The 13,490-nt window shown below is 35.5% G+C and overlaps 2 protein-coding genes across 2 annotated transcripts; one reads left to right on the forward strand and one right to left on the reverse strand.

Moving 5' to 3' along the window:
• Positions 1 to 3,075: 3,075 nt before the first annotated feature.
• On the forward strand, positions 3,076 to 5,907 carry LOC110792559 (uncharacterized). The gene is made up of 2 exons (XM_021997387.2): positions 3,076 to 3,341; positions 5,522 to 5,907. The coding sequence occupies exons 1-2, from the start codon at positions 3,198 to 3,200 to the stop codon at positions 5,675 to 5,677; spliced, it is 300 nt and encodes a 99-aa protein (XP_021853079.1). The 5' UTR covers positions 3,076 to 3,197; the 3' UTR covers positions 5,678 to 5,907.
• A 1,211-nt stretch (positions 5,908 to 7,118) lies between these two features.
• LOC110792547 (uncharacterized) lies at positions 7,119 to 9,416 on the reverse strand. The gene is made up of 2 exons (XM_021997366.2): positions 9,161 to 9,416; positions 7,119 to 9,036 (listed from the first exon to the last, which is right to left on the reverse strand). Exons 1-2 carry the CDS (start codon positions 9,324 to 9,326, stop codon positions 8,600 to 8,602), a joined length of 603 nt encoding a protein of 200 aa, XP_021853058.2. The 5' UTR covers positions 9,327 to 9,416; the 3' UTR covers positions 7,119 to 8,599.
• Positions 9,417 to 13,490: the final 4,074 nt, after the last annotated feature.

Below are 13,490 nucleotides of genomic sequence, written 5' to 3' on the forward strand. Positions count from 1 at the left end.
GAATATATAAAGAGGATAATTATGGTCATGGGTAACCAACCATGAAATTTGTAGTACGGTTTGCATTAAATCGTCAGAACTTTTGGATTGATAGATGTCACTCCAGAAGGATCCTCCTCCATAAAAGTAGCGCAAAGAACCTTAAGAATAACTTTGAAAATAATCAAATATTGAGTCGATCCGAACGTAATTAACTCGTCAATCCATAAATGGAAATTATAGCCTCATATCCGGTATAGAGCACTACCGCATGTCTTATGGTCCAACATAGAACCACATTAGGTACCAATATGTCTTTTATTTACACCAATAAGAACTATGAATGTATTAATACCAATTACGGTACTACATTGTACTAAAAAATATTGTACAATGTGTTTTTTTAATGTGAAATTACTTTAGTGCCCCAGGTATTGGTCTTGGAGGCCAATCACGAGTAATGGTTTATCAACCCCCTCCGTAAGACATTATGGAGATGCACATCATGAACTAAATGGGTTCCAATCGAGTATAGGTCCGATTTCGATAAATCCAAAAGTTCATTTCCTGATTTTGGGACTTACGCCCTGTTCTTTTGAACTTAATTTCAATTTCATTCAGTTCAATTCAATTCAATTGAGCTCTATTTTCTTCAATTAACTTCAACTCTATTCAGTTCAGTTCAATTTAGCTCCATTCATCAGTTCCATTCAGTTAAGTTCAAAAGAACGATATTATGTTCATGTTCGTCTTTAATGATCTTATTTATTATCATCTGTATTGTTACAATGTTAAATATTATTGTAATGTTCATCTTAATTTATTTATTTATTTATTATTATTGTTGTCGTCACTATTACCATTACTATTACTATTGGCATTGTTATATTATTATTTATCATTTATTATTATATTTTGTTTATTATTGTATTATATTTACTCGTACTATTTTATTTTTTATTCAGCTTCATTCAGTTCAGTTCAGCTCTATTCAATTCAGTTCAGTTTAGTTAAATTCAACTTCACTCAGGGCCCAAAAAAAGGGGAAAGTATATGTCAATAACTGTGATTTGTGAATAGTGCAAACAACATGAAATTTTTGTAATTAAGTTGTTGGAAAAAAGAAAAAAAGGTGAAAATAAAAGAACCTAAAAAAGTGAATTAAATGTATTAAAATTTACGGATTTTTCATGAAATACCCCCGAATTATGGCGTAATTCACCAAATGCCCCTCGACTTTCAGAAATTCACCAAATGCCCCTCACAAATGACTTAATACCCAAAATACCCTTACTAATGACGCGCCGTTAGTCCTCCGTTAGCCTAATTTTTAAATTCACCAAATACCCCTATTTTATAACTTATTTCATATAATACCCCTATTCTGAAACTTAATTCACCAAATACACATAACTTAAAATTACCCATTTTGATGCTCAGCGACTAGTTTTTATGTTTGAAAATTAGCCGTTGCTTATTGTTTGCTTATAAAAACCCCTTTTCTGACTATTTATTGTAGTTTTTCTATTGTTTTGTTAATTTCATATCATTTTTGTCATGAGTTTTCTTTCAAAATCATCATCCACACCCATGAATCCACATATGTAAGAGTCCCAAACAATTTCTAATATTATGGGAGGAAATTTCCATCTGAGGCTCCGATACAACACTCAGTAAGTTTCAATTATGATCCAATAAGTTCAGGCCTCATCCAGTAAAGACAATGCACTTTAGCTGAGCAAAAGGCCAAAAAACCCCATTTTCAAAGGGATCTTATGTAAGTGAAGCTGAAGTAATTCAATCTAAAGCTAACACCTTAATTTTCTTATTGTCCGAATGGTAAAGAAACTAAGAAATCAAGTTCAATAACACATATATTTTTATCACAACCTCGATTTCAACTTGGATTCATGATGTGAAAATCTTGAGTTTGGAGGCAAATCTTTGTGCCAAGATTCATGTTTTTTCACTGGTTCATGAGCTTTGGAACATACCTTAGTTTCATTTTTTTTTCTTGTTCCCTCAAATCCAAAAATAGACATTTGTCCATAAATCTGACCATGTCAATAGGACCTAGCTCAAAAGAAAAGTGGGAAAACCTTTATGCCTCGACTGTAAGGTTGAGAGAAAGTTAGGAGATTGAAGAAAGATGTTTGGAGGCAGTAGAGACAGGAGACAAAAGGGAGTTAACGTTAAATATGTGGCATGGAAGCAATAGAAGCCGAGGTAGCTGGAACATATGCGTTAGAATAAAATTAATAAGAGCTTTATTTTTAATCTGTTTGCATATGTTAAAGATATTTCCCATATTGAAAAAGGAATACCTTCCGATTGCATGGTAAATATAATTAATTGGTCACATAAAGAATAAGGTACAAAAGAAGTAGCTATTTTCTTGAAGAGTTGCGACGTTTTGAGGTGTTTTTAGGAGTGTTTTATGTTTTAGTGTTGTACCGGAGCTTCAGATTGAGTGTTGTATCAGATATTCGGATGTCAAATTTTCTCCCATGATAACAAAATTTATTTGGGACTCTTACATATGTGGACTCATTGGGTGTGGATGATGATTTTGAAAGAAAACTCATGACAAAAATGATATGAAATTAACAAAATAATAGGAAAACTACAATAAACCGTCAGAAAAAGAGTATTTATAAGCAAACAATAAGCAACGGCTAATTTTCAAACACAAAAACTAGCCGTTGAGCATCAAAATGAGTAATTTTAAGTTATTGGTATTTGGTGAATTAAGTTTCTGAATAAGGGTATTTGGTGAAATAAGTATTAAAATAGGGGTATTTGGTGAATTTGAAAATTAGGTTAACGGAGGACTAACGGCGCATCATTAGTAAGGGTATTTTGGGTATTAAGTCATTTGTGAGGGGCATTTGGTGAATTTCTGAAAGTCGAGGGGCATTTGGTGAATTACGCCAAAATTCGGGGGTATTTCATGAAAAATCCGTAAAATTTAAGGTTAACAGAATAAAATTTAAAATTAACTGAATAAAATGTGAAATTAATGAATAAAAATAAAATTTAAATATATATTTTAAAGTCTATTTATTTATAATTTTCCATATTTGGAATAACCGACCCACTAAAAAAAAGTTCAGAATAACAGTGCTTTAACCAGCCTACAAGGTGATTTCACGAATTCTCGCCGAGTAAAGTACGCTACACGTCTACACACAAGGTTTAACGAGGAAGAGCAGGAGAAAATGCTGCAGTTTCCGGCGTTCATGACGCAGTTTCCGTCGTCGGAGCGGATGATTCCGGCGTCTCTTCTACTACAACACCAGTTAGCTAACGCCCAAAACGACGACGAACTTTTAGCCTTGGAAGAATCCGAATTCCTAGACAAGGTCCTTACATCTCTTTCCCCTTCAATTATTCTTTAATTTTGTTCGCAATTTCAGCAATTTAGCTTCAATTTGATTGCTCTAACTTCAAATCGACACCTTGTTATTATGCCCGATTTCACCAACTCCTTTATCACAATTCGTGTTTTCGGTGATACATTTCGCCTGATTTAATTTTGATTACATCTGTCATGAACCCTAGGAGTTAAATCATTGTTCACTAATCACTAGTATCATTACATTACACATTTGCTTACGTTTGTACCTTATTCGGCTGATGTATCAAAAAAATATATTGATAATTAGGGTTTTTGCTAGAAGAAATTCAAAGTATGTGGATTTTTCCAAGGCAGTGTGTATAATTGCCAATCAAGCAAAACATTGACGAGCAATAGTTCCATCCAACTACAATCGTGTTGGTAACATCAGATATTTTCTTGGTGAAAACATTTTGGAGATTGGTAAAGTTGTGGGATTTTAAGGATTTGAGGTTTCTGTGAATTTGTAGTCCACTTTTAGAAGCTTCATGTTGTTCGCGATTGAATTGATACTTTTGCTGAATAGTTTTGAATTTTGATTGACACATAATCACAAGAGGCATGGTTTTAACAACATTTTGATTAGGCACTTTGTGGTCTTGGCTGGAAGTAACTATCTATAATTTATCAATATTATGTGGCAGTAGATTAAGAGAGACCAATTCACTGTACTTGAATGAAAATGTAGACCTACTTTTATGTACTATGTACTAAAGAAGTTATAGTTCGAGCTGGAAGACGATTAGAGTTGATGTGACTCATGTAAATTTTATTGTGTTACCAATCTTATGGATCACATTGGTTTTAAACTTCGGATCATACTTATGCAACTTGATTTTCTTTCTTCCCAATCAAACCCACCTATGCTGATGGAAGCTCTTATGGAAATTCCCCTTTGAGCTTGGATTTCTTGCAAAGACCTTGATTTGTAGTTGGCACCTACATTTTTGCAACTTGCACTTGCCCATCTTACACTGAATGATTAGAATTTGATGTGATGTAGTGTTGGGTCCTACACGCAGGATATTTTGGTCTGAAAAATAGGATTGGTAAGGAGGTGGTTGAGAGTGTCTAGAGTACAGAAGAATATATGGATTACTTCATAATTCATTAGCATTTAAGCCCAATCATGTAAAAAAGGATTGGTTTAATATGACTGGGTGATGACTGATGACTGGCATAACTGCACTCCTCATATTCTAGATTAGGCGCTAGCTTTACAACATAATGCCTATGAAAATTACCGAGGTTTTAAACTGGTAAAAATTTAGCTGTGTAAAGGAGGCTATAGAAAGCATTTGTGGCATAAGTTTTGAACTATATGATCAGTAATTAGTGTACCTCTCCCTTTGTCTGAGACTCTGAAAGACAGAAGGCTGATAAACTCTATGCGGGGCTGGTACAGTATTTACTTTTTCCGGGTTTATTAATACCATAATTTGAGATTTATGTGAGCGTAACCACCAACCCACACAAACTAAACAAGGATAGAAGACAACTAATTTCAGACGAGGACCTACGACACCTTCTAGGAAAGGGTATACTGTATGCATTCTCTTGGTTAGATATTACTTGTACTCTGCAATCTGTATTACAAAACTAAGAGTTTGAAAATATTAGCACTTCTTTGGAACAAGTGGCACATTGTTTGTCTCTCTCAGTTTAGATGCTTTTTATCTTGTGACCTGGAATGAATGGACAGCATAGTCTAGACAGGCCAGAACGTACTCGTTAATGTTTTCCATCATTTTTGAATGACTATCACAGATTTGACATAAAAAAGCCTCTTATGTAATTGTACAAGATGGGAGGGAGAATGTAATGCAAGCTACAGTATTATTTAAAGAACAGCAGACAAGCACTTCAGGGCATCGAAATAGAAACGGAGGGCATTTATTTTGTGATGGATGAACTTCTCTGTCTGTTCTGTCAAAGCTTAAGATTCAGCTCTAATTCTGAGAATTTTGGTTAGGATGATGTTATTAAGAAAAGGAATAATTGGATGTGATTTTGCTTGCTTTATAATATGGTTTAAAAGGTCAAGCTTTCCTTTATGTTTTCTGATGCAACCAAACAGGTTAGGAAATGTGGAAAAAGTTTAGCAGCTGAATATAAATGGTTTCCATTTACTTCCTTTTTTCGCAGTGTAACGAAATAAAAAAGTTAAATAGCAGCGTAGTTGTGATCGGGAAAACAAAGCTGGATAATGATAAAGAAGAAATTGACAATGATGCAGAAGACGACGATGATGCGGACAATGCTGAAGAATCAGAAGGTGAATTCGAACAGGAAACTGCTTAGTATTCTGCCAGGACTTGAAGACGACTGCAGGTACTTCTTGCTCGATTTTCTAGTTTGGAGGAGCTTATTGCGGCTTAGTAAAGTGTTCATTCATCATTAATCTTGTATAGTATGAATATCAAAGACCTTCTAAACAGCTTTCTTGATCAATCTGAAGTTTCTTGTCCCAAATTGAATGATTTACAGTTCTAGTCTCATGGTGTTTTTTCAGTGATACTCATTTGACATTACATGTGGCCTTCAATCATGTGTTTCACCAACGCAAACGTTTATTGAGGTGGATTGCCGCCTTGTGACGTGGTTGAGCTAGTTGCTCTAAATATAGTGACTTCTTTACACCGAACTACCGGTGTTAGTTAAGATTTCATGAAAGATCTCACGAGCTACACCTTTGAGGTTTTTAATACTCCAACTTAACTGAGAGCATTGTCAAAGTTAAGTAATACAATTATGTTGGTATTATACAAGTAAATATATGTGTGTGAATACCAACGAGGCAACGATGTTTTGGCCTAGCGTTTAAGACTGATGCTGTATACGGTAGGTCATAGGTTCGATCTTCCTTCTCATTTGTAATCTATATTGCCTTTCTGGCTCATTCGCACCAAAAAGAAAGTACGTGAATAAAATGATTTTTGTCTTTATGGTAGTCAGTTTCGGTATGGGAGGAATACGGCCCTACGGGCTTTGTCGGGTTTGTCCATGACTCCATGGCATGGTCATCAACTCATTGTAGCTAGCTTATCTATTGTTGCCTCTATACGATGCGTTTGTAGATAAAGCCACATAAGATACTCTGTGAGCAGATATTATTTGATTCCGCGCCCTTCTCTTGACTCTAAAGTCTTGACCTCCTCATACGCGGGAGCCGACGTGAATCTAAAGATTACAAAATATTCTCACCTTATACTATTCCAACACATTTTCTAACATTATTCTTTTCCAAATTCTTCAACCACCTTAACGAATATTATAATACTTTTCAGTCTAGTCGTCTGTACAAGGTTTACTCTATCACTGTTTTCACATATCCGGTGACTTTTATTGTTCACATAGTAACTACTCCGTATAATAAATTAACACATCAATTTTCTTAGACATAGTAACTATTTTTTGAATTAAAGTAATCCTATATTTTTAAAATCATATTATTCAAGCACAACATGTACTAACGACATCCATTTGATACATAATAATTTTAATAAGCACGTCAAAATAAATTGGAATGGAATATTTTTGTTTGATTGAGTATAGGAAGTTAGAATTCTCATGAGAAATTTTACTTACCTAGGTAAGCAACTTTTCCATTTTGGAGGGAAGTTTCACATCGAAGTTTACTTCCTATGCTCATGTCAACCAAACAACTAATTCGCTCTTCACTTCCTAGGAAATAAATGAGACTTCTCGTGTATTAAAATATCAACCAAATTAGTCTCTAGTGTCTTTACAGATTGATCCATTTTTATTTTTGCTTTATAAAAGTTACATCAAGTGATTTGCGTATTAGTATGTGAAATTCTTCACTGTAAATAGGTGAAGAAAGTTTATGTAAATTGGAATTTAAATAAATAGAAAATGGAGCAATCTTTTAAAAACGAATGGAGTGTTCCATATGGTTGACAATGGATACTAATGTAATCTCTCTCTGCCTCTAACAATAGCCAGAAAGCCATGGTCCCATATTTGTTAGCCCCCTTTCAATCTTATCTTATACACAATTCAACTCAATCGTATGAAATGGGTCCCACATTATGGTTGACACGTCCACATTGAGGCCGCATAAACTAACCTTTTCCCAAAACTGTTCAAGTATTCCCTTAATTTTATTGCCAAGGGACCCAAACTTAACGTCACAAGTGCGGATCATATCCTTATCTCCATCATTGAAGGCCCACCAAAGCCCAGGCCCATTTCCACTTGCCATCTTCTTTGTTTTATTTTGCTTTTTCTTTCATCACTATTTCGTCATTTGTTTTTTCATTATTCCTAGGAATAGGAATAATAAATAATTTGTCCATTTGTTGATTAGTTTAGAAACGTCATTATCACTTTGCGTAAGTTTCGGGGTTTAGTCATAATTCATTAAGTGTAGTCCAACAATATTTCAGCTGTATAGAAATAGAATCATTACAATGTCTTCTGCCCTTTTTGACCTGCAATAATCAAGGAAATAACAAAGAAATTAGTAATGCACCTTCATATGAATGATCAAATACAGAATCGACTATTTTAGAATAAATTCATAACAAATGATCAACCAAACCATGTAGTAACCCAAACAGGACATACACAAAACACACATACACATACACATACACATACACATATGAAGTACACTACACGGACACAATACACTACGCTACACACAATACACATACACACATAATACGTATACTACATACATATACATAATATATATACGGAGTACTATACAATAAGGCCAAAATATTTATTTTAAAATAAAAAAAAACACTCACACACACAACAACACAAGACACAACACACACAGGGCATACGTGGTAGTTTTAATTACGGAGTAGTGGAATTTGCGATTAAATCGCTTAACCACACAAAAGAAGAAAAAAAACGAAAACCCTAAATTGGCTAAAATTGAGGGGTCCAAATTCCAAAAAATCCAAGGCCAAAAAAAATAGGCATTAGAATCTGAGAATCACCGGAAAAATATAGGGATTGAGCAATCGAATTTCAACAACTCCGGATTCTCAGTAGTATACACAGAACTTGCTGCTACTATATTTTACAGAACTAATTACATTGACCCCATACAAAAACTATAAAGGCCGATTAATATATTTTTTTTAACGTTTGATCATATTGCCAAAAAAATTTACTCTGTATATATTGTTTAATTACTTCAGAAATTTAAGGGAGGAAAATAATATTGTTTTATTGAAAAATAATTTAGTGCAAACGGATGAAGTATGAAGAAGGCCGAAAATTGGCTTGAATATGGCAAGGATGGTAGTAGTAGCAATCCCGAACGACACCGTATGGAACTCTTCTCGCTGGTGGAGAAGGTCGTCGAACAGCTGGCAACGGTGGTCTATGGTTGACAAATCTGTGACGATCGCCGTTTGTAGGAGAGAGATCAGCGCCAGAACACGACGACGAAGAAGATGAAGCTGGTGACGTTGAGAACGAGGTTTTTGGAGGTGATAGAATTGCTCTGACCTTCAACTCTTTACCGGAAATCGACGACGCTCTGTTGTATTCTTCGAATACATTGACGAGATCGTCGTCGGATTTGATCGAAATTAGAACATCGAGATCTTCGCTCGGTAGCTGACATCGGAGACTCACCGAATAACCGCATAGATTCTCGAGCTTCGTCATTAATTCTGTAAAATCAACCAAAAAACGCTTAATCCATCAGTTCTAGAACCTTCAAATCGACACAGATTGAACAAAACTTGAAAATTTCGATACAGAAAACGCGATATTAAGAGAGAAAAAGAGGCTCACCGGAGAAGGATATGGAACGATGAACGGAGACAACGCGAGTGAGGCCGCCGACGTAACGAAGTTGACCATCAGAAGGACGAGGGAGAATTTTTCCGCCATAGCTGCATAGAAATTTGATTGTATTTGAGGTGGAAGTAAGGTTTAGGGTTTTTTGTTGGACCTCCATTGTAGGAAGAGAGTTAGAGAGAGAGGAGAGAGAAACTTAGAGGTTTTGAAGGTTTAGAAGTCAAGTGGTTGCTTCAAACCGCTGAGGCTCAGGGGTGGGAGGTGAATTTATAGCGCGAGGTTGAGGAAGAAAAAAGGAAAGAGGGTGGCCCACAAGAAATAATTTAATTGGAGAAGTAATTAAATATTTATAGGTTCCTTGAAGTTCGAAAAGAATTAGGAAAAGAGGTTGGGGGTGCGGAGTTCTTTTGGAAATTAATTAATATTCGGATATTCTGTTTTAATTTTTTTATGGAACAAAATATGGGAATGGGTCGTGATTTTTGTTATGTTGTTGGAAGTTAAAGGGAAAAACTGAAAAAAAAGGAATAACAATATAGAATAGTCATGAGTACTAGAGCTGTCAAAACAGGTCATCGGGTCGGATTTGGGTCGGGTTATCTCGGGTCTCGGGTCATGATCAGGTCGGGTCGTGTCGGGTCAATATTCCATCCGGGTTGAGTTCGGGTTCGGTCGGGTCGGTTTCAGGTCGGGTCATGTCGGGTTTCTTCCTATCCCGGGTTCAGGTCAGGTTCGAGTCGGGTCACATTTCGGTCAGGTTTGATTTCGGGTTCGGGTCTTATCGGGTCGGGTTTAAGTCGGTTTGTAGCAGGTAATTTCGGGTTCGGGTCTTATCGAGTCGGGTTTAATTCGGTTTGCAATACAATTATTTTCGGGTTCGGGTCTTGATTTGGATCGGATAATAATTGGATCAGATAGAATTCAGGTCGGGTCAAACTCGGGTCTGATAATTAACTTATACATTTTAATTATTTTGTATTGTAAAAAATATTGTTTAACTTATTTTAGAGTTAAATTTTTTATAGACCAAATAATCGCGTGTTTTTGTCAAGTCAATACATATATAAAGTGAATATGGATTACGAACCAATGATCGATTTGGTCGTCTCAAAATGTGAAAGTGAAAAACATTTACTCCTGCAACTTGAATTTCATTTTTGGAATGAGGGGTAAGTGAGTGGGTCTCGAGCCAATGCAAGTCTCCTGTGTGATAGTGTAACCGTTTTTCTCGTTGTTGAGCACATTGACATAGGTCGCGCAGACAAAGAGAAAGACTGTCAGTTAAGATGTTAGATTCAATTTCTACCTTTCATCTCATCCAAATTGCAAAAAATAACTCGAAATTATTGTAAAAACAAAACTAGTTTTACTTTACTTTTGTTTATTTATATAAAAACGTTAATTTGTTAAGTTTTAATTTTTTTCGCATTTTATTTTTCAGTATCTAGTAATAAATAATTAAAATAGATTTATCGTTGAATTTAATATTTGGTCGTGTCTATGACAAGTCGGGTTATCAACAGGTCGGGTAAAACGGGTTATCACAGGTTGGGTAAATAACAGATTTCATCGAGTTACAATCGGTTTCGGGTTGTCATCGGGTCGGGTATCGAATCGGGTTCGGGTCATTGTTCGGTCGGGTCAGTTTACGTTATTTTTTTACGTTTTTGCGCGCATGTGATTTTGGACCGAAGAACCCCCGGCCCGCACCCACCATTTGAATCAAATATCCCTCACATGCCTCATCGACATCTAGTCTCTTTCACTCTTGTTTTCCATCACTACTCCAATTTGTTAGAATCCTCATATATTTAGGGTTCTAGTATGCTAAAAAAACTAGAGTATGTGTTACGTTAAGAAACTAATATTACCGTGTTCTATGTTATGATTTACCACATTAGTTCCCTAAACTAACTCATACAATGATCTCTCAGTATAATAGAATCCCGAACAAACAATGACTCTAACAAATCCGCCTGTCATTTTCTCGGCGACAATTAGTACAACTTGGTCCAGTGACTCCTATACAAACCCTCGGTTTTAACCACTAGGTACACCGTACACCTCGTAAAATAAGTATAACCGAGATTCGATCTTAAATTTTACATACCAACATCTCAAAACTTTACCAATTAAATTAGTTGACCTCGAAATATACATCAAATACCGAATTTCTACCTAGATACACCGTACACCTCGTTAATTAAGTTATGATTAGTTAGATGTTTAATCATCTAAACGAGGAAATGCCGCAACGTACAAGCAACAATGATGTGAAGACGCCACAATTGATGGTCCAACAGTTACAAATCGATGTCCCAAACAAATGAAGATTTTTTTTAAATATTCTTAGCATCTTAAAATCGATCATTCTAATTAACAACGTCTAAAACGCTTATACATCCCCAATAAATAACATTAAAGACTCACTCATTTCTTGCATATCAAATTAATCAAGTTCTCTAAATAGAATTAAGGGTGAAAATTAATGGGGAATCTTGCATGTTCTTTGTCTTTATGAAAAGTTATATATGTTCGACTCAAATTTTTTTCCCCGTCCCATGTTAAATCGCAAATTGTTGATTGTTACCCTTTTATCTTTGAAAAAAGGTATATATAATTAAACTAGTTTTTACCCCGTGCGATGCACGAGTATCTTAATTTAAAAAAATCGGTTACATCGTTTATGTAATATAAAGTAGTGTACACAAATTTTGAAATAATAAAATGTGAAGCATTTGGAGTATAGTGAAATCAAATTTAGAATGTGACATAAATAAAAGTAATTTTGAAATAAAGTGAATATCTACTTAAGGAGGAGAAGTGAAAATGATGGATATAAATGATGATTTAACAAAAAAATAAAATAATAAAAAAGATATGACACATGGCGTCACTTTATACAAACATTGTGTTTTAAAATATTAGTATAGATTTAATCAATTTTCTACGACGTAGTTAATTAACATTGTTATGTGGTAAATGCATGCATTATACTTCGTATCATTAACTTATCAATAATTCAATATATGTTTCCATCAAAGAAATAAAAAAACTAATAGACTAAAATATTAATCATATTACATATGCCGGATTAGAATTTCGTTTGATCCAAGTTATTTTGTATTTGTTAGTTTGACTTGTCGTATGACTATTTTATTAATGAACTAATTTATACCTTAAAAAAAAAACATATGCTACTCTTATGCTAAACGTATGCTAATGAACTTTAGGCTAATCTTATTGAATAACATTGACTAAAATATTAATCATATTACATAGTCTATTAAAAACTGTTAAGATATGTTAAGATATTAGATATTATTCTGTGAATATTCTGTAGAGTCCTAACTATGGTATGTTACCTAATGTGTACCTAGGGTTTAGGTAACTGAGTTGTACTATATATACGTGTGTGATTAATGAGAATGATACGAGATTACACAATATTTGACATGGTATCAAGAGCCTAGGTTAAAAATCCTAGTTTTTTTTTTTCCGCAATAATCTGAGAGAGTGTAGCCGAGTATTGAGAACAGCGAATTTCTTCGCTTGTTGAGTATCGAGATTAGGAGTTAACCATTCCTTAAGTATCACCATGAGTTCCAATGAGGAGGCACCATCAAAGGTCATCGCCGCCGCCGTCGACCTAGACTACTATCTCGGGTCAGGCGACGGTCCCGGTATTGTTATCACCCCTGTGAAACTAAGAGGAGCATCGAACTACGATGAATGGGCCAAAGCCGTTCGTCGCTCGATGATTTCAAAATTCAAATTTGGATTTCTTGATGGTTTTGTGAAGGAACCCATTACGGATGCAACGAAGATGAAACATTGGATTGCGGTCAATTCGATGGTGGTGTCTTGGATCACAAACACCATAGACGAGAGTTTGCGTTCGAATCTGGAAGATTTTGATATTGCTCACGAGTTGTGGTGTCATTTGAGGACGCGGTACTGCGTCGTGTCGGGAACTAGGGTCTGCCATATTAAGATGGCTCTGAGTGGCTGCAAGCAGGGCACGTCTGAGGGCGTCATGGAGTACTATGGCCGCTTGTCGAAGGTATGGAAGGAGTAGGTACAGTATGCACGAGTTCCAAGGTGTATATGTGCGGGTTGCACGTGCAACATAGCGAAGCAGGTGGGGGACATTCATGATGAAGATCGTCTGCACTATTTCTTAATTGGCCTAGACGATCACTATGAAGCCATTCGTGCACAACTGTTAGCAAGATCGCCGTTGCCAGGCCTCGACGAGGCATACCAGACGGTTATGAATACCGAGACCATGCGCGCCAAGGCAACGAGAGGTAAGGAGAGTGTC

Source organism: Spinacia oleracea, chromosome 5 (assembly GCF_020520425.1).
Source record: "Spinacia oleracea cultivar Varoflay chromosome 5, BTI_SOV_V1, whole genome shotgun sequence".
Taxonomy (NCBI): domain Eukaryota; kingdom Viridiplantae; phylum Streptophyta; class Magnoliopsida; order Caryophyllales; family Amaranthaceae; genus Spinacia; species Spinacia oleracea.

Coding starts and splice junctions, on each gene's coding strand:
- LOC110792559 (XM_021997387.2), top strand. CDS start 3,198: ATGCTGCAGTTTCCGGCGTTCATGACGCAGTTTCCGTCGTCGGAGCGG. Junction 3,342..5,521: donor AATCCGAATTCCTAGACAAG/GTCCTTACATCT, acceptor CTTTTTTCGCAG/TGTAACGAAATAAAAAAGTT.
- LOC110792547 (XM_021997366.2), bottom strand. CDS start 9,326: ATGGAGGTCCAACAAAAAACCCTAAACCTTACTTCCACCTCAAATACA. Junction 9,037..9,160: donor TCGTTCCATATCCTTCTCCG/GTGAGCCTCTTT, acceptor TTGATTTTACAG/AATTAATGACGAAGCTCGAG.